At 38.8% G+C, this 18887-nt stretch overlaps 1 protein-coding gene across 2 annotated transcripts in view; it reads right to left on the bottom strand.

Moving 5' to 3' along the window:
* The window catches only part of UXS1 (UDP-glucuronate decarboxylase 1), a 143903-nt gene extending 125901 nt beyond the window's left edge, over positions 1-18002 (bottom strand). The window contains exon 1 of one of the 2 annotated variants that reach the window (XM_007501194.3): positions 17750-18002. In XM_007501194.3, coding sequence (XP_007501256.1) covers positions 17750-17846 — 97 coding nt within the window. In that variant the 5' untranslated portion in view covers positions 17847-18002. The remainder of the gene's footprint in view (positions 1-17749) is intronic. The other variant, XM_007501195.3, reaches the window with a different exon arrangement.
* Positions 18003-18887: the final 885 nt, after the last annotated feature.

Here is an 18887-nt window from a genome sequence, read left to right as displayed (position 1 = left end):
ATAACACATATAACCCATGAATATATGTAACAAGCACAAGAACATATATTTGTACATATACATCAGCATACCTGATTTCTGGGATGGGGAAGCATATGGAAGGGAGAATATTTAGCATTTAAAATACTTTATTATTTCCTAGGTGAATGAAAAATTTCTTGGGCGTTTTTAACTTAAACTCTGAGCTAAAGATCTTAAAGTCATCCTGATATTGATAAAGAATGGTACACACTGAATTTGTACAGATGCCAAAACAAGTTGGCATGGGGAGAGGGATGGGAAGGAGGGGGGAGAAGAGAGAAGGGAAAGAAGGGTCTAGACACTCATGTTTCCTTGCCCTGGAGGCAGGTAATAGGGATACAAGGTACACACATAATGAAGACCAAACATATACCAAATGAATATCAAACCAATACCTGACCAAAAATAAAAAATGTGCTACTTATTCTTTCTGCATTTATTTCCCCAAATACTTATTAGCTTCTCAGGAGCAGCAACTTCATCTTGTAATTTTTTAGGCCCCATATCACCAGTAGTACTAAGAACAGTTGCCTCTTAATAAAAAAACTTGTTAAATGAGTTTGTTAAAACTAAGTAATAAATATCATATTATAAACTTTATTCCCAAAGCCAGCCTAAATGTCACCTGCCATATTTGTTTCATGGGATGACTCTGGGTGAAGAAAAGGGAAGAGTACTGGGAGAAATTCTGGCAATATAAACAAAAAAGCTACCTTTTTTTTTTAAAGAACTCTTTTCTAATGGAACTCCTTTGTTATATTTAAAATTAATATATCTACCAGTTATTGTTTTTCATAAAGTTTATTAAGAGAAAAGATAGATAAGCATATTTTTAAATCTCTTCCTTACTCTAAGCTCTCAAACCCATGTCTCTATTCTACCAGCATCTCCTTTCTCCCTCACCTGTGCTCTCCCGAGAGTCTGTCCCAAAAGCCCAGACAAGACCTGCTCCCTTTCTTATATTGCTGTTCAGACAAAGCTCTAGTATGTGAAGAATGTTGATGGACAGGTCAGCAACCCAGGAGGGGGAGGAGATAAACTTCCTTTGACACACCTTCCATATTTTTTGTTGTTATTGTACTGCACAAGATGGGAATGCTCACAGACTATCAGTAGCCCACAAATCTTATTTTGAAAACTATTTATCTAAATTGCTTAGGTTAATCATCTTTTTTTTTCTGACATGAACCCCTTTGATAATCATCTGGTGAAACTTATGGGTCCCTTCTCAGGATGTTCTAAATGTATAAAATAAAATATAGAATTACAAGAAGAAATTGATTACATTAAAATAAATATGTAATTTTTTTACCTATCCAAATTCACAAACATTCTGAATTCCAAGGAGGTCAAGAATCTCTGCCTTATAAACTTGGATCAAAAGAAGAATTATAGGAAGACACCTACACCACTGCTTTGCAGAGGTGTAAAGTTCACTGGTCTGACATGCTGACTATATTTAAAGACTTTTTCACCAAAATAATTGGTCTTGGTGATTTTTTTAGCCTATCTTTTTTTCTCTAAAAATACTATTTGTTTTATGAGATGAATCTCTGGGAGAGGAAGGGGGAATAGTACTGGGAGAAATTCTAGCAATATAAACAGCAAAAGCTATCAATAAATTTTTAAAAGAATTCTTTTCTAATGTAACCCCTTCTAACATTTTTTTTTAATGATTATACAAGGTTGGAGGACTCATCTTCCTGAGTTCAAATCTGGCCTCATACACTTACTCTAGCTCTGTGATACTGAGCAAGCCACTTGAACCCTGTTTGCCTCAGGTTTCCTCAGCTATAATAAGTCAGGCTCGAGAAGGAAATAGCCAATCACTCTAGTATCTTGACCAAGAATTGGACTGGACTGAAACAATTCATTGAGAGAAGTAACAATAAAAACCAAAAAGAACTTCTCTCAGAGGGCATATCTTTACGATAAGTAGTTCTAAATAATCCAAAGTCAGCAATTTCAGTGTTCTATTCTTTATCAAATATATATTGAATGTTCAGGCTATTTAGCTACAGAGTCCAAATTAAAATGTCCATGAGAAAGTTGGGAAGTAATTCAGGAAGCTATGAAGTAGTTTGAATGGAAAGTAATTATTTCCCATTAGACCAAAATAAACAGCCTCTTTTGACTAAAATAAAGCACAAACAAATAAGCTATCAGTAATACTTACAACCTCCTAAGCCAGCTGAATCGCTGAACAGTGACTATTCTGTATCCCTGGTACAGTGTACCTCTTTAAGTATTTGAGATCCCTACTATGTAACATGTACCTCCTTGTCCATTCTGTATCCCTGGTCTGGTGTACCTCTTTGCCCATTCTGTTTCTCCAGTACTGTGACTCTTTATCTATGTAATAGGCACTCAGCACAATGCCTAAACCAATACAACACAATGGCATAAACTAGCATGTTCTTCTAAATTCAGTGCTTAATTGAAGATTTACATAGAACTACCTGTATTCTACAGTGTGGGAACAGGAATTCTCTGCTCAGCTTGAAATAAACAGAACTTAAATGCAAATCTTCACATGGGAAAGTCCCCCAACTTTGGCATAGTCACAGCAGGACAAGGAAACATTTGACAAACACATTCCACTCTCATAAATGTCATTCCCAGTTCTCAATAGTATTAATATTTATTTTAAGGAATCTCAAATTTAGATCAGAGAAGGGCCTCCAGGTCTTTTATTCCAACCTATTTTACAGATGTGGAAACTGAGACTAATAAATATTTAAAAATCTATTTGAATTAAATCTGAAACAGAAACAGAAGTTAAGAGAAGAAGGGCAAGGGAAGATGGCGAAAGACAAAGAAGCAGGCTGTTATTAACATCTGCCTCCCTGTAAAATCTACTTTTTTATTTTGAAGACAAACATTAATGATGAAAACCACCTCCAGATCACAAACACACAAAAATGTAAACAGACATGAGAAGACAGGTGGCTACAAGGAATTTAAATCAAAATTACCTCAAAATGCAATGATAATGAAAAAAATACAAAATGCATTAAAAGCTTTGATTTGGTACAGTAGCAACAGAAAATAGGTTCCCCCGCTCCCCCAAAGCTAGGAAAATTAATGGATCTTTCCATTAAAAAACTGAGGGGGAAACGCTTTGTTAAAGAAAAAATAGATCTGCAAAGGCAAAAAAAAAAATAAAGTATTATTTGACATTTGTAGAGAGCCTAAAGGCTTCCAAAGTGCTTTACATGTGATCCTCATAACCATCCTCTAAAGTAAGTGGTAGAAAGTAATATTATCTCTATCTGACAGATGAGGAAATCAAAGCCTAGTGGCTGGCTCCAAGTGCCAATTAGTAACAGATCTTGGATTTTAAACCTTGATCTTCCTATGTCATTGCTAGCTCATACACTTCAATACATTAAAGTTCATAGATTTCATTAATAATATTATAATAATAACAATAATATCCTACATTTACATAATTTATTTTTTACAAAATAGTTTGCACATGTTATCTTGTCTGGCCCTTGCAAGCTTGTATGGTAGGCAAAATTGAAACCCTCATTTACAGATAAGGAAACTGAAGCTAGGAAATTTTAAATGAATGGCCATAGTCATACAGTTAATGAGTGTGGGATTTGAATTTGCTTTTCTGACCAGATTATCTCTTTAATCAAAAAGCAAAGAATTTGGAGTTAAGGAGTCCTATGTTTACCAGCTGCATAGCCATGGATAAGTCACTTAAAAATCTCTAAATCTGTTTCCTCACCTGGAAAATTGGATTGTATAATCTCTGAGTACTTACTTATAAGTCTTTGTTAGGAGCAAACAAGATAATGCAAGACTAGGGAACAAGAACTATCATTTGTGTAAGACTTTAAGGTATACAAAGCACTTTACATAGAATCTCATTTGATCCTTACAACCACCTTATAAGGAAAATGATATTATTATCACTGCTTTACAGATGAGAAAAATGAATCTCAAAGAATTATATACTTGCCTGGTGCCAGGCTAGGAAGAGTCCAAAGCAGAATGGACATATGCAAGGGTTGAGCTTACTACCTGTGGGACCTCAACTTCTTAAGCCTTAGTTTATCTGTAACATTAGGGGGTTGAACTAGAAGGTCTTTGAGGTTCCTTCTAGCCTGAGACCTTTAACCCCTTGGATCAACAAGGAGCCCAAGGGCTACAATCTTTTCATTGTTCCCATTCAATCCCTCCCCTGCTACATTTTTGAGGCATCCCTATTAGATCGATGACTAATTATAATGGTTTGTCATTGTGCTAAAGCTTGCAAGACTTGGTATGCTATGTTTGTCCAATGTCTAGATCTCACTAGGATCTCAGATTTCCATGAGCTGGGAAGAGTCCATGGTCCATTTTAACTATGTCTTTGACACTAGGAAGCATTACTCCTTCTGGCTCCTCTCCCCTCCTTTTCCCAAGCCTTAGCTTTAAATAATCTACAGAAACTGGCACATCATGACCAACTTCAAGCCCAAAGTCTCTGCTATCCTCTGGCAGCTGGGATCTTTGTTTTTTTAATGAGTGAGAGTCAATAGCAGAGGCTGTGTGTAAATGACAAAGCTGAAGAGGAATTAGTATTAAACTGTATACAATATGACAGACACAACTATATAAATGCTTTGAGAAAATGATGAACATTAATGCTGTTTTAGACATTAGTTCTCACTTTAGGAGCTGTGTGGTTCAGCTAGTTGGCTCTATGGATAGAGTGCTAGATCTGGAGTCAGGAAGTTGTTTTGTTGTTCAGTTGTGCCTGACCCTTTGGGGTTTTTGTAACAAAGATACTGGAGTGGTTTGCCATTTCTTTCTCCAGCTCATTTTACAGATGAGAAAACTGTGGCAAACAGAGTCCTATGCCCAAAGTCATACCACTAATAAGTGACTGAGCTTTAAATTTCCTTTTAACACTAAACTTTTCATACATATTAATGAAAAATGCTAAAGCTGGATGGTGAATTCAAAGCTCTCTCAGGGCAGTGTTCCTCTCTCCTTTAGCCTGTGCAATGTGATCAACTGCTTTTTTTTTTAATCCCTAAGATATTCAATTTATGTGCTATGCATAAACTGAACATATTAGATACTTAAATTTTATTGAAATTCATACTATTGTATAAACAATAACTCTTAGGTATATTGTTTCAATTTATTAATTTTCTTTTGGGGCACAATTACACTAATGTTTTGTTTTTCCATTTACATGTAAAAACAGTATTTGGTGTCTATTTTCTGACATTCGGAGATCCATTCAATTTAATTTTTATAAACATTTTAATTGACATTAAATTCTACTCCCATAAACTTCTGATGCTGTGCAATGTGGTCATCTGCTTTTTTTTTATTACAAATTTAATTTAAAATTCAAAATTTTAAATTTAATTTTTTTGAAGAAAATTTAAATAGAGGGAATATCAATCTCCATACTATGCTAGCTGAGTTCTAAGTGAAAGCATATGGATTGAGATAATCATAGTTCACTCACATTTGAATAGTACTTTACAATTTATATATCACTTCCCTTCAAATAATTCTGAGTCAAGACATGCTACAAGACATGACATTTTACTGCCCAAAGCCCTCACATACATTCTCATCTGCAAATATTATATGAACAATAAAGACAATCTAAATGGAAAGGACGATAAACCAAAATTGAGTGCTCAGCTGTTTCAGTTCCCAAAAGAAATGAGAAAATATACTTCTCCCTTTCCATTGGACAGGTAAGTGGCTACAGACTGGAATTCAATATATGCTGTTAAACAAGGTTAGTTTGTGAGTTGAACATATATGTTTTTAAATACTAGCCACAAGAGAAGGCTAGATAGGGAGAAGAGGGTGAGGAAGATAGGTTAATAATTGAATTTGAAATAAAGACAAAAGTCATCCATTTAAAAAAAGTAATATTCCTTTTAAAAAAGGCTGCGTTAAAGGAGACATAGAATCCAAAAGGTCTTTCTACTTAAAATGAAGGTTTTCCTTAGCCCTTCTTCAAAATGAAAGCTGGATAGGAAAAAAATGGCCCAAACTTTAAAGAAGACAACTTGTGTCTGTCACTAGCATTCACATCAAGAAATATCTGTGGAGAAGTTAGGCAGCTCAATGGATAGAGAGCCAGGTCTAGAGATGGTAGGTTCAAATCTGGTCTCAGATACTTCCTAGCTGAGTTACCCTGGACAAGTCATTAAGCAGCTCTCATTGCTTAGCCCTTATTGCTCTTCTGCCTTGAAATTAATACTCAGTATTGATTCTAAAACAGAATTAAAGGTAAAGAGTAAAAAAAAAAAGAAATATCTACAATTCCATAAGAATCAGATAATATTGACACAGCTGGAAATGAAGTTTTCCAGTAAGCAGAATGACTTGCTAATCCTTCTTTAAATATATTATTATTTATTCTTAAAGGTGGTTTTATCACTTATTTTCCACATCACATTAATGCCCTACTCTGCTTGCTGTATAGAGTATACAGCTTTAATGAATGGAGGTGGGACAAACATCTGACTAATCTAATAAGGAGAGCCTTTCCAAGTCAGAACACCTGCATTTATCCTGCCACTGACACAGACTAACTTTGTGATGACAGGCAAGTCATTTAATTTCTCAGTGTCCCTAGGCTGCCCTCTAAAACTATAAATTACTGACTTAACTGCCAACTTGCATCAATGGAGAGAATTTCCAAACTGAGTATCTCTCATGAATGAAATCATAGTTCTTGAATAAAAATTTAGATAGAGATATATGATATAGAGAGAACATATACATATACATACAGAGACAGAAACACACACAGAGAGAGAGAGAGAGGCATTACATTCTAAATACCTTTAAAAGGACTTAAGTACATAGTTCCCAAATTTCTTTTAAAAATCTATGGCTAGCCATTTAAAAGTTCTACTCAAAACATACTTGTGAACTCTGATTACAACCAAAATATCTGATATATTTGTTAGACTATTCAAATTGTCAGTTGCTCTGTAGTTAAATAAATATACAAATGTGATTGAATTGAATCTCTGGAACCTACATCCAGGCTATTTGCTTTGTATATTATCCATGGTATTTTTTTTTAATCCCAGATGTCATCTAGTTTATGCCTGAATGTTCTCTGTACCCAGCTGGTGTGTACTCAAGGAATAAGTTTACTTTAATGAATTAAACATAATGTAAAAGGTTCATCTGCAGTTTGAAAAAATTATAATGCATTCCAAAGCCAAATAAACCTTTGAGATTAACGATGAACCTATTCCCATTAATATGTATAATGGAGTTAACAGACTAAGCCCCAAAATCTAGTACATGTAGATGCACCTCAATTTTTCTAAGTCATATGTTCCTGACAAGTTTAAAAAGTTTATGCCTAGGTTTGAGGGGTTTTCTTGTTAGTGTTTTGTTTGTGTCTTCAGGGAGGGAGGGGACCAAAGTTTGGGTTTCTGCTTATTTTGAATCTGACTAGGATTGGTTCAAAATGAAAAATAAAGAGTAACTAGGTAAGATCAGGGAAATGATCACAGGGAGAAGACAGAACAAATAGTTCACTCACTCTCTTCTTTGCAGAGATGAAGTTAGTTTTTTTTCCCCAAGTTTTTTTTTGGGGGGGTTGTTGTTATAAATGATAAAGGAAAGGCCCTGGGTTCAAATATGACCCCAGACACTTCTAGCTGTTTGCCCTTGAGCTTTTAACTCCAATTGCCTACCCTTACTGCTTTTCTGGTTGCTATTTAGTATCCATTTTAAAAAATAAGATAAGGGTTTAGAAATCCTTAGAAAGGATTTTTTTTCTTTTAAAAACCCTCACATTCCATCTTAGAATCCATACTGTGTATTAGTCCCAAGGCAGAAGAATGGTATGGGCTAGGCAATGGGGTTAAGTGACTTGCCCAGGTTCTCATAGCTAGGAAGTGTCTGAGGCCAGTTTTGAACCCAAGACCTTCTGCCCTAGTTCTCCATCCACTGAGCTACCCAGCTGCCCTAAATTTTATTTTTTAAAAAAATTTAAGAAGGTTCTACAGATAAAATTCCATTATAGATACCATGAGGGGATGAAATTGTTTTCTCATGGTAGAATTAAGGCATAATGACTACACTGGAATAAATACTATCCCCATTCTTCAAGAGCGCATACCAGAGACTCAGCATTATGAACAAGCTAGTGGAAAGGAGTATACCAAACCAATTAGAGGAAAACTGGAGGAGTCAGGACACTGCATCTTTTATTCCTCAAACCAAATAGAATTTATTGAGCTCCAAATACGTATCTACGACATATTGTCCTAGATGCAGTGGAGATACAAAAATGGCAAGAGGCTTATGCCTCACCTTCAAGCAGAACTGAAAAAACATGCCTGTGAAAGAAACAATCTGAGACTAACCCAAGGAAATCTATGATGTCGTGCCAAATGTCAGGGAATAAGCTAAGGTGACTTTCTTCTGTGAAGCAGGATGTGCTGTGAGAAAGGCACCAAGCTGGAGTCTGTCTGAGATGTAAATGAACTCGCCTAGGAAATTCTACTGCCCTCTACTTATTCATTCATTTAACAAACATTGATTTTAAATATCTACTAGGTACTGGCCCTGGCAGTAGGTACCAGGTCCTGAAACAGACACAGAAATAAACAAGTAAGACAGCTCCTAAGATGAGAGGGAAACCCAGTGAATTTGGAGTTAGCAACTCTGGGTTTGAATTCCTTTTTTGCCACTTTTATTTACCTTTCTGACTTGGGTAAATCACTTCACTTCAGAGAAACCTGTTTTCCCATCTGTAAAAGGTTTGTGGTTCCTAACCTTTTCTGAGAATATGTACCCTCTTTTTAAAATATAAATCCATGAAGTGGGGGCAGCTAGGTGAGTCAATGGATTGAGAGCCAAACCCAGACAGGAGATGGGGGAGGTCCTGGGTTCAAATGTGACCTCAAATACTTTCTAACTATGTCACCCTGGGTAAGTCACTTAACCCACATTGCCTAACCCTTGGAAGGTAAGGGTTTAAAAAAAAACATATGAGGACCTTCACACTAATAATATTTTTATTATTAGTATCCAAAGAATAAGAAAATACAGTGACAAAAACCGCTATGAATTCTTTAATTCTTTAAGTGGATTTGTATTTCACTAATTATAACACCAATACAAAACTAAAAGAAAAAAGCTATATCTATGTCTGAGATATTTCATTCAATCAACAGCAAGTATATGTGTTTAGAATGGCATATCACGTGCATTTTCTTGAAGTTTAATAGGTATGAAAATGACAATATATGGTGATGCTAACGAAGTGCTCTGTGAAGAAAGAGTCAGACCTAGAGATGGAAAGGCCCTGGGTTCAAATATGACCCCAGACACTTCTAGCTGTTTGCCCTTGGACATTTAACTCCAATTGCCTACCCTAACTGCTTTCCTGGCTGCTATTTAGTATCCATTTTAGGAAATAAGATAAGGGTTTAGAAATACTTATTTACAAATATATGTATATTTATATAGTTTTGTTTTATATATATTCATTTATATTTATGTGATATATAAATATATTTTATTTATATAAATTATATATATATATATATATATATATTTAAATTGACATAACTGTCCTGTAATAACAGGTCAGCTCAAAAGCTGGAGAAATATTGACCTAAAACACTCCAAGGTCCCTTTAAGAGGCTGCCAAGTGGCACCTTGGATAGAATTGGGGGGGAGAGGGGATTCAGAGAGGGGATGCCTAAGGTCAGGCAGACTCAGCCTCAGATACTTTAGTAACTGTATAACCTTAGGTGGGTCACTTTTAACTTCTTTCTGCCTCATCTTCCTCAAATATAAAATAGGGATAATAATAGTGCTTAACCTCCCAAGGTTCTGGGTAATCAAATGAGGAAAACCTATTTATTGGTTTCTTTCTACCTCTACAACTGCCTCTCATTCTAAATTCATTCTAAACTCATCACTGCCTCTAGTCCTTTGATTCTTTCATTGTCTTACAAGCCAACAGAATATAAAGTCCTTGAAAGGAAGGTCTATTTCATTTTGTCTTTTGATTCCCTGGGGCAGTGCTTTAAACCTAGAAGGTGCTTAATAAATATAACTTATTTTGGGATTCATCTCCCCTGCTTTGATTTTATTCATCTACACATTAAGTATGTGTAGATTCTTTACAGTCAGATATTTCTACCCCCCAAGAATCCTTTACTTATGCTCAACTTTGAAAGTTCCAGACCTGCTGCTGATCATCATACCAGGTAGGCTTGGGCATCAAAGAAAAGAGAGGTAAGTGGAGTGCAGATGAGTCAAGAGAATCGAGTTCAAATTCTGATCATATTTTATGGCTTTGTCCAAGTAACCTCTCCTCTCTAGATGTCAAATGTCTTGTTTGTAAAATGAATGGGGTTAGTGGGATGGTCTCAAAGCTTACTCCTGGACACTAAGAATTTAAGGTGAATAATGAAGTTGAACCCTCACTGTGGTTTGGTAATCTTAAAATACTCTTTTTGTCTCTTTCCTTACAGTGATCACCAAATGCTCTTTCTTCTTTCCTCAAGCCTACCATTGCCCATACGGAAAGCAAACTATTTTACTGCTGCCCTGAGGCCAAGACTGAGGTCATATAACATCCCTCTTCTAAGATTTCTCAGTATCATTTTTAGAAAAATTTCAGATTTAGAAGGGACCCTAGCAGCCATGGAATCTTCAAAATGGAACCAACTAACACACTTGATAAGTGGTCATTCAGTTTTTGATAGGACAATTTCAATAAAGGAATCGACTAACTCAAAAATTTGGGATAGGTATCACACATTCATTCAGTTACAACGTATTAACTTCTGGTTATGTGCCAGATACAGGGGATATGCTTTATAATCTCTGAAAATGCTCTCTCCAATGTTACCAATAAAAGCCTTTTCTCAGCTTTCATCTGTGACTTCTCTACAACATCGATACAATTCTTCCTTCTCTCCTCTAAGTTATACTCTCTCTCGCTCCTGGTTCTCCTACCTATCTGACTGCTCCTTTTCAGTAGCCTTTACTGGTTAATCATCCAGATCACGATATATATAGGGCAGCTAGGTGTTGCACGGATAGAGTGCCTGGCCTGGGGTCAGGAAACCTCATGTACCTGAGTTCATACTGGCCTGAAGCATTTACTAGCTCTGTGACCCTGGCCAAGTCACTGAACCCTGCTTGTCTCAGTTTCCTCATCTGTAAGATGATCTGAAGAAGGAAATGGCAAACCACTCCAGTATCTCAGCTTAAAAACCTCAAATGGGGTCATGAAGTGTCAGATAAGACTGAAAATGATTGAACAACATCTCTATCATGTCCCCTAATGGTGCATGTACTGTCCTCTGCCCTTTTCACTTTTCTATCTACAGTCTCTCAATGACCTCAGCAGATTCTAATAGTTTAATCAACTCTCTATTCAGATGACTCCCAAATGTATATATTTGGGAGAGACTTCTAGCTTCTCTCTGGGAGTTCCAATTATGCATCTACAACTGATTACTGTGTGCTGAAAGCTCTATGTTCCACAGTTACTTCAAATATAGCACGATCAAAACTGAATTCCCAATGTTCATTCCTATTTTGAATTTCCCTATTTCTGTTACTGGTACCATTGGCTTCAGGATCCACAATTTTGGTATTATCCTTGACTGTTTGCTCTGTCTCAAATCAGATATCCAATTAGTTGCCAAATCATGTCATTTCTATCTCCACATCATCTCTCATATGCCTCTCTACAGTCACAACTCTAGTTCAAATGTTCATCAGTTCTCACTTAGATTATTACAACAGACTGCTAAGTGGTCTCGCTATCTCAAGTTTCTCCCTCTCCAATTCATCTTTCACTTAGCTTCCAAAGTGATTTTCCTAAAGTGTAGCTCTAACCCTGCCATTTCTTTATTCAGTAAATTCCAATGACTCCTTGTGTCTAGGAGCAAACATAAATTTCTTTGTTGCCAGTCTTATTATACATTATCTCACTTATCCATGATATTGTCCATCTCCCCCCCCCCCCCCTTTCTGGGCTCTAAGCTTCAAAGTTTTACTTGGGTCTCTCAAGAATTAGCTAACAAGGTGGCTTTTTTTTGTTTGTTTGTTTTGAGGAACTTTGACTTTCAGGATTTGAAAGGGGAAAGAACTTGAAGTTAGAATTTGAAATCCAGCTATGCTACTTATTTCTGTGTAATCTTGGACAATTAATTTCTTGGTCCTTAGTTTCTTGGACAATTAATTTCTTGGTCCTTAGTTTCTTCCTCTCAAAAAATTAGGGGTCTTGGAATGATTGTATATCCAATTTGGATTGATAGATGATTTTTACCATGTTGTTTTTATGTTGTGTCTGACTCTTCATGACCACATTTGTGGTTTTCTTGGCAAAGATACTGGAATGGTTGGCCATTTTCTTCTCCAGCTCATTTTACAGATGAAGAAACTGAGGTAAAAAAGGGTTAAGTAAGTATCTGAGATCAGATTTGAACTCAGGACTATGAGGCTTTCTGAATCCCGGTCCATCTACTATCTACTTCAACACCAAATTGGGGAGCAGGACAGAACTGAAAATGACTGAACAAGGGAAAAATAAAGTTAGGCATGTTCTAGATGTTGTGCTGAGCTGGTCTTGGGTGGGGAATAGCAAATACAAATAAGCCAGATAATCCCTGCCCCCAAAGAGTTTGCATTCTAATGAAAGAAGACTACTCCTAATGGCAGAGAGCTCTAAAGAGGGATAGGACTGGAGGTCTGATTAGGAACTATATTTAAATGACTCAAAAGCTTTTTATCTCTAAGTCTGAAGATCCACCACAAAGTGAAATTCTATGTAGCAGTGATCTAATGTGTGGTCATGCTTGCATGTGACTGAAATGGGTGAGGAGTGTAAGATTTATGTTCAAATGGCCCTCATCATCAATATTTAAGCCCTAGAGAATGATGGTAGGCCATGGAGTACAAAGGAAGTTGCATGCCAGATGCTAAAGCCATTGAGAAGTCTGAAAGAATGGATGAAGGACATGGATTTCAGTAGATGACAGAAATAAGAATGGGGAGAGGATGATATAAATAGACTGGATGGATTTCAAAAGAGCAAAAATTATTGGGAGATGAGGATAGAGGAATGGACTGAAAGTGTTAGTAGGGGGTAGGCAGATAAGCAGGGTTTGGCAAATTGTGTTAGGGGAGGTCTATCTAGTGACCTCTTGGGCCAATAAAGGGAAATGTTCAGTCTGAAAATTTAGACAATAGGAGGACTTAGAGTTAACCTAATAACAAAATTCTAAGGAAGAATTACAGAATCCCTGTGGGTGAGTTCCTGCTTTTGTCTTGATTGCATCTGTTAGGGTTATGGGCTTCCTGGGATGGGAGGGGCTGGTAACCCTACCCCAGATGTCTTCTACCATTCTCTACCCTCCCCCTACCACACCCCACCTCTGAGTGGTTCATCTGTTTCCTCTTCCCCAGGGTGCTTTATGATTTCCAGAGTGCTTTATAAATATTCTCATTTGATTGCACAGAACCTTGGGAGGTTAAGCACTATTATTATCCCTATTTTATATTTGAGGAAGATGAGGCAGAAAGAAGTTAAAGTGACCTGTCTAAGGTCATACAGTTACTAAAGTATCTGAGGCTGAGTCTTCCTGACTTTAGGCACCCCTCAAAACTCCCCCCCCCCCCAAATTTTATCCAAGATGCCTCTTGACAGCCTCTTAAAGAGACCTTGGAGTGTTTTAGGTCAATATTTCTCCAGCTTTTGAGCTGACCTGTTATTACAGGACAGTTATATCTATTTAAATATATGTATATTATAGAGTTTCAGAGAATTCCAGGTATGGGAGACAGGCAATGAAAATGCTGAGAGTCAGAAAGAGGGAGAAGACTTCTGTGCAAGGAATAGCAGGAAGGCCAGTGTCACTGAATAATGCAATTTTGGTCTGAGCCTGTGGTGGTAGTGGTGGTGACAGATGAGAGAAAGTTGAATCAATAGGATTTGGTAACATATTGAATATAAGGGGTTGAAGGTATGAAGCCTGAAGATGAAAACTAGGTTCTGAACCCCAATAACTGAAAGGTTTCTAGCTAGTAATGGGGAAGTTAGAAAGAAGGAAGTTTTTTTCTGTTGTTGGGGTAGAGAGTAGATAATGAGTTCAATTTGGGGCATGATTAATTTAAGATATCTACAGGACATCCAGTTCAAAATGTCCAACATGCAGTTGGAGAAGAGTAGGAAGGAGTTACATCAACTTCCCTAAGAAAAACTAGGGAAATGTATTAATGAATTTTTTTAAGACTTAATTTTTATTTTATTTTAAAACTTTTGTTTCTCCGTAGCTACTAGCAGTCAAATTTCTTTTTAAAAACTTAAGGTTATAAGTCTCTATTAAGGGACAGCACAAAATGTGAAAAACCTGTTGCCCTTTCCACAGAGGACCTGGGTGCTAAAGATCCCAGCTAGAAAAGAGTGGTAGCAAAGATATGAGGGAGCAGATAAGTCAACCCTTCAGGCTTTTAGGAAAACAGTACATAAGTGCCATAGAAAGTCAAGGAGAAATATGAGACAGGCAAAGGAAAACTGGGTGTGTTATTTGTATATTTGGAGGGGTGGGCATAGCGGGGTTTCAAGCAGGCACTGACAAAGATTTTACCCAAAACAAGGGATACAAGAAGGGAACAAATTATTAACAGGCAAAAACAAAGGGAAACAAGATACAAATTTAGCTTTCCAGTCTCTGAATTCCTTACACAAGAGACATCCCACAATCTTGACATTTTTTTGTATTTGGAGTCAAAGAAAGGTGATGGCTAGTGAAGAGTCAAAAAGACACTTCCATTGGGATGTCACACTATTATTTACAATTCAAGAATGTTCAAAGCTGAAATCACTTCCTCCCTTTTAGATTCCACTTTCCCAACTTTGTTGTTTTCTTGGTCATCTAACTCTTCCCTCTCCTTTATCCTCTGCTTCAAATCAATCATCACCAAATCCTGTTAATCTCTCCATTGATATGTAATTTTTTTTGAAACCCTTACTTTTAATCTTTGAATGGATACTAAGTATGGGTTCCAAGGCAGAAGAGGAGTAAGGGTTAGGCAATTAGGGTTAAGTGATTTGCTCAGGGTCACATAACTGGGAAGTGTCTGAGGCCAAATTTGAGCCTAGGACCCCCAAACTCTAGGCCAGGGTCTTTATTCCCTAAACCACTTAGCTACTCCAAAATCAAACTTGTTTTTTCCCACTCCTCTATCCACATTGCCACTGTCTCATTATTTGATGAAATGATTACTTTAATAGCCTCCAAAAAATCATCCTGGCTCCATTTCCAGAAGTTCTCTCTTCTCTAATTCAACCTATACGTTCTTGACAGACTAATATTACTTATATAGAAAATTAGTCATTTCACTCCTCTACACCAAAATCCTCAGAGGGTTCTTAACACCTAAAAAGTAAAATCCAAACTTTCCCCCCAGATATTCAAGGTGCTCTACGAACTACTCTGTTCACATTTTCAATCACTCCCTTTCTTACCTCTTCAAACAAACTCTTCTATTTTCAAAACTTAGTAAAGTAGTTCTTCCCACCTTGAATGCTCTACCTTTACAGTTTCACTTCTATCCACTCTTGGAAGTCTAGCTCAAGTCCTATTTCTTCTATGAAGACTTGAAGTCCTTTCAACCACTCTCTCTCCTAAACTCCTAGAGGATTTAGTCTGTATCTCACAATTGAACATTTAATCACTTCCTGTCCATTACCCATCATGAGAGGCTGTGCTATGAAAAGGGACTTCTCCAAACTTGAAGTTGTCCCTGAAAGGAAAGCTTCCCCCTTGGTGGGGAGGGTAAGTGGTTTCGTGTCTGTTTGTGTGTCTGTCTAGTGGTTTCGCATGCAAGAACTACTTTCATTTCATCTTGGTCCTTAATTTTATATGTCTATCTCCAGTACTTATGAGGGTGCCTGAAATTGAGCAGGTGCTTAATAAATATTTTCCTCCACAAAACGCTTTTTTAACCAATACTCTCATGCTCCATCTTACCCTGCTCCCAAAATACCCTACACCAATAACATCAAAAACCTGTCATTTCTTTAAGTCATCAGGACGTCGCTCCCAAACAGAAGCCGTACATTGCTGACAAACTAAAACCCCAGCAGTCAGGGGGGGAACGGCAAACCCTACACTGTCTTGTCCTATTACTCTGCACTCTTCCTTCTTTCAAAATAGTTCCACCACCTTTCAGTTCTTCAAGGAACTTATTTCCTTTCTTACTTGAAGACTGAGCAAGTAGCACCCAATGAAAAAGAACCCACCCTTTCAGGAAGAACTAAGATCCTGTCTACATGCTGTTGGGTCTGTAACATCAACTACTGGCTCAGCCCAGAGCCGCTGAATCGACCCCAGGGAAAGGCTGGCTGGAGATACACATTTGTGATCCAGTCTGCCTTCCAAAGGGGGAGGGAATGGAAGAGGAAGGGGTGTTCGGTTTGGTGGGTAAAATTTAGCATGAGAATAGTTAAATGCTGAGTAATTTCCCTGCAGTGTAAACACTCAGCTCTGTGGATTCTGCCAACTGCACAGTATTTTTATCCTATTTAATAAACACCGCTGACTGGCTGCGGGTGATACGGGGTTCCGAGGCTGTGCGCGGCACAACTCTCTCTAGACTAGAACAACAAAGGAGGAGGGCTTTTTGAGCTGTTACCCAGAGAGACCCCCCCAAAGGGCATTAACCGGGTACTTGCAGAGCAGCTGAGCTCTGCCAGCCTCTTCTACTCTTCCGACTTCCATTCAACACACACAGTAAGCAACCATAAACACACACACACACACACACACACACACACACACACACACACACACACACACACACACGACTCTCTCTTTCCTTAAAGGGCGCTGTGAGTCGGGAAAAGATGCTGAGGAAGAAAACGAGGGATCTCAGGCAACAGGCTGGGAAGTCCTCCGCTGCCACCCGATTCGTCTATACTCAAAAAAAGGAGGGCTCCAGGGAATGTAATCAAAAGACTCTATCTAACCATTACAGCCCTAAATGATCCCTATCCTGTGTTCATCTCTCCTACATACCAACTTGAACCCTGCTCCACCACCCTTAGAATGCAGACACGCCTCCAGTCCTGTCCCCCCCCCCCCTCCGAAACCTCCATGTCTCAAGTTCACGGTTAACTCCACACAGGTTGCATTCTTCCCTACGGGGCCTAAAGCGGTCTCCGTGGGTCTGGGCTGAAGTTTTCTAGCAGATTACTAGCAAAAGAGCAAAAATCGCCGAGTCTCCCGGAAGGCTGGGAGAGGGGAAAGAGGGTTTGGAGAGGGAAGGGTAAGAAGAGCAGGTAGAGCCAGGTGTGGAAAGGAAGGCTTAGAAAACTGGAAAAGCACCCTCCAGGCTAAAAGCGCCTGCACCCAAGAAGCATGCACACGCTACACACACACACACGCTACACACACACACACACACACACACACACACACACACACACACAAACCCCTCAATCCCCTCCACCACCACCACTCAGAATGCAGTGTGTAGGCAACCGCAGCTACCGTCTCTGCATCAGCAGTGCCACTCGCTTCCCCCATCCCTTACTCACTGCCCCCCCCACCCCTCCTCGAAGAACTATCCATCTAAGAGGAGGTAAGGGAACCTAGTCTTCCACTACCCCCCGACCTTCTCCCCCCATCCACGAGTGCCCAGCAATGAATGAATGGGGGCTCTCCATCCATCCTCTCCCGTACACACTTACAGGCTACGTAGGCGACAAAGGCGATGACCACTAGCAGCTTCATCCTCCTCCGATTGAAGGCAGTCAGTAGGCGTAGCAGCGGCCCCTTGCTCACCATTCCTGGGAGCAGCGCGAGCCCAGGACCCTGCCGCGCGCGCGGGGACCCGCCTGCTGCACAATGCGCGCGGCAGGGCGGCAGCGGCCGGGGTAAACTCCTCCCTCTGCCACCCAGACTCGGAGTCCCCGCCCCTCAGCGCCAGAGGCTTCCTGTCGACAGACACTAATACGCAGGCGCAATTTCAGTTCCTCCCTCTCCTTTACTCCCCGCCCCTAACCCGCAGGCGCAGGAACCACCTCTTCCCTCCGCCCCTCCCCGTCATCAAAGAATGTTGGGGGCGGGTAAGGATCCAACTTCAACTGGTGTGCTCATGCGTAGAACTGTGCTTCTTGTCCACGCCTTCTCATCTGTCTGGTCTTGTCTTTTTCACCAGCCCTGGGGGTTCTGTCTGGCAAGCTTAACTTTTGGTTATTTTCAGGAAAGGTGTTCCCCGATGAAATAAGGAAACTCGGAACTTTTGAGCATTCGTGCTTGCTTTTTATCCTTTCTTAGCTCCTTCTTTCTACAGTTATTTACGTCACAGGAAAGTTTTTCGGCATTTTTTAATCTATTTATTTTATTTCGTCCGTACTTTCTAGTAGAACGGCATTAAAATGATAAACCTGAGTCTGATATACAGCGTACATACCCACATTTCCAGTTCATTAAAGAAACTTTACAGGGACTGTTAGAATTTGACATATTTGTGGTGGTGTTACACCTTCCGAATAGCCAAGATTATCAGGAGACCCGGTACGGTACCGACGCTCTGACAGACAAAAGAGGCCACCGGTACACAATCACATTTTGAGAGCAAACAAGAATTTCTGAGTAACTTTGTGACTTCTACGGGTAGGATGGACAGCTTTATTAGATAGTGAGCCCCCTGTTGCTAGAAAGTATTCAAGAAAACTTCAATAAATTAGAAGGACTATTGGACCTGCGAATCTAGAAAGGAGTATGCCATCAACTAGCTATGTAATTCTGGTCAAATCACTTAGCCTCTGTCAACGTGGAATCTGGAAGTCCCAAAGCTTGTAGGTTGGAGGAAGTTGGCGATCC

The sequence above is a fragment of the Monodelphis domestica genome, chromosome 8 (genome assembly GCF_027887165.1).
Source record: "Monodelphis domestica isolate mMonDom1 chromosome 8, mMonDom1.pri, whole genome shotgun sequence".
NCBI classification, from domain to species: Eukaryota; Metazoa; Chordata; class Mammalia; order Didelphimorphia; family Didelphidae; genus Monodelphis; species Monodelphis domestica.
The sequence above is the reverse complement of the archived record's forward strand: the minus strand, read 5'-3'. Positions and strand labels throughout refer to the sequence as shown.